This window comes from Monoraphidium neglectum, assembly GCF_000611645.1.
Source record: "Monoraphidium neglectum strain SAG 48.87 unplaced genomic scaffold scaffold06099, whole genome shotgun sequence".
NCBI lineage: Eukaryota > Viridiplantae > Chlorophyta > Chlorophyceae > Sphaeropleales > Selenastraceae > Monoraphidium > Monoraphidium neglectum.
Window position 1 is genome coordinate 285 of NW_014007535.1, and position 2,229 is coordinate 2,513.

At 66.8% G+C, this 2,229-nt stretch overlaps 1 protein-coding gene across 1 annotated transcript; it reads right to left on the reverse strand.

The window, feature by feature from the left end:
• Nucleotides 1-417: 417 nt before the first annotated feature.
• Nucleotides 418-2,110, reverse strand: MNEG_16198 (hypothetical protein; the record flags this gene model as incomplete). The annotated part of the gene is made up of 6 exons (XM_014035331.1): nt 418-528; nt 766-897; nt 1,168-1,269; nt 1,455-1,517; nt 1,704-1,868; nt 2,108-2,110. Coding segments are annotated over 6 exons (576 nt in total), but the record flags the coding sequence as incomplete, so codon positions are not given.
• Between the last annotated feature and the right edge of the window lie 119 nt (nt 2,111-2,229).

The following is a 2,229-nucleotide window of genomic DNA, read 5'->3' on the forward strand; positions in this document are numbered from 1 at the left end:
TGCCACTGACGTTTGCCCGGGCAGTCTGTGGTGAGGGCGCGTCCTTCTCCCCCTCGCCCTCGCCCATACTCTCGGCCTGCAGCGCCGCGCCAGTGCTGCTGGTGCGCGGGGTGGGCTCCCCAGAGTCCTGGGGCGTGCCGGCGTCGGCGCTGAAGCCGGCGCTGGCGTCGGCCTCAGTCATGACTGATGCCGCGGGCGCCTCGGCCTCCTGCGTCGGTGAGCGTGAGGGCGATGCTCATGGACGTGTGCATGAGGCCGCGAGAATATTAGAGGATTGTTGCTGCTCAACTGTTGAAAGCTGGCCGGTTTGATAACACCCATATGGCAGCTGAGCATTCAAAATTCCGCGTCACGCGCCCGCCCCTTCTCGTCGCCCTCAGCCAGCCCAGCCAACACCCTGCCCTGGCAGCCCCTCACCTGGTCTTGGCCCTGATTTGTGGCCCCACAGGCAGGGGTTGGCTGCGGCTCCTGGCCTGGACGGCCATGGGGCGCCTCCCCCGCCTCGATCTTGGCGCTCGTCGTGAGGGCCTGTGGGTGACGAGAGGGGCGAGCGAGCCAGTACGGAGGAGGTGCTGAGGCAAGGCCCGCCAACAGGGAAGGAGGCTGCAGGCTTCACCAGCCCTTTGCAGGCAGCAGGCACAAGCAGTGAAGACGCCCGCAGGTCACAGCTGCAATCTAGTGCACACGCTCTTGAGCGCCTTTTAGGGATCTGAAACAGCCATGCCCATCAACCTTTACCCCCGGCAATGCAACGCAACCCCTCACCTGCAGTGGCCGCTCCCCGCCCAGCACGTTGCCCTCCGCATGTCCCGCTGGCACATCCTCCTCCTCTTGCGGCCGCACGGCGTCCAAGCACGCCAGCTCCTGGCGCGGCGGCGCTGCCGTCTCGGACGGCTCCTGGAGTCAAAAGCGATCAGAGGAGGCGCAGCGCGCAGCAAGGGAGGGGCCCCGTGGATGGGAGAAACATGTTGCAACGCGCGGCTGGGGCCCGGGTAACCAGCAGCAAAGCTTGCACACGAGTCACAACACGGTCGGGCATGCTCTGCACTGTATCATGGAGCGGCCACCTCCCTGGCGCCGAATCTGCACAGCCCCGCCAAATGGGCGCCCTGCTTGGTCCCTCTGCTTCTAAGGGCCGGCCCATCCACCCAAGCCCCTTCCGCGCACCATGATGAAGCAGCACCTGACGTCGGCCGCCCCGGCAGCGACAGTGACGGCGCCGTGGGCGGCCTTCTCCTTTTTCAGAGACTCCAGCTCGGCAGCAACCCCCTGCCACCAGCAAATAGGGGGCTCGTGTTTAGCATGGGACTGGCCCAGGAGCATGCTGGGTTCAGACACTGCGGCTGGAACCAGCGAGGATCGCTGGCCGGCACCACAAGCCCACCGCCAGCACAGTCGCACGGTCGCCCCTCGCAAGCCGCGGCCTGCTGCTTCACGGCGGTAAACGCGCCCACCACCATGGCCGCCACGATGGCCTCACGCTCCCGCCTCTCGGCGTCGACACGCCGCGCCTCGGCCTATTGGGAAACGTTACAGCGCCAGGGCCCGTTGTGAGGCGTCGTTAGAGCACACCTGGGTAGAGGTTAGCTGGTGGAAAGCAACAAGCAAGGGCAGCACGCACAGGGCGGGCTCCTAGGCTACAGCCCGCGGTTCGGCACCAAATCCTTGTCTACATACATGCAGCAGCCCCTCACCCCCCTCACCTGCTTCATCGCCGCCTTCGAGTCTTCCACCTCCGCCCAGATGATGACCCTGGAGAAGGCGGTGGCGGTCACGTCCGCAGCCGCCAGCCTAGCGTGGCAGTCCTCCTCGTCCCTGCGCAGCTGCTCCACCCTGGCACGCAGCTCCGCCTCAGCCCTCTCACGCGCCTGCGGGGAACATGTGGTGTTGGGCGTATGCGCACGCAAGATGCACTCATGCATTCACAGCGCGCTGTGGGTGTCGCCAACAGTGCAAGCGAGTTGCACCGAGGCTGGCGCGCGGCGCAGGAGTGCTGGTGGCCCTGGCCGCCAGTCTGCCCTGGCACAGCGCCGATAGCAACGGGCCTGCCGCAAGGACTGCGCAGTGCTCCCCCACTCCCAAGCAGGACGCGCCCCCGGCGACCCACCATGTGCAGCGCCCTTTCGTCCCGCTCCAAAGCCGCCCTGCCCTGCCGCACCTCCTCCTCAGCCTGCGCCACCTCCTGCCGCTTCCTCTGGGGAGTTAGGGGACCAAGGGGCCGTTTGAGGC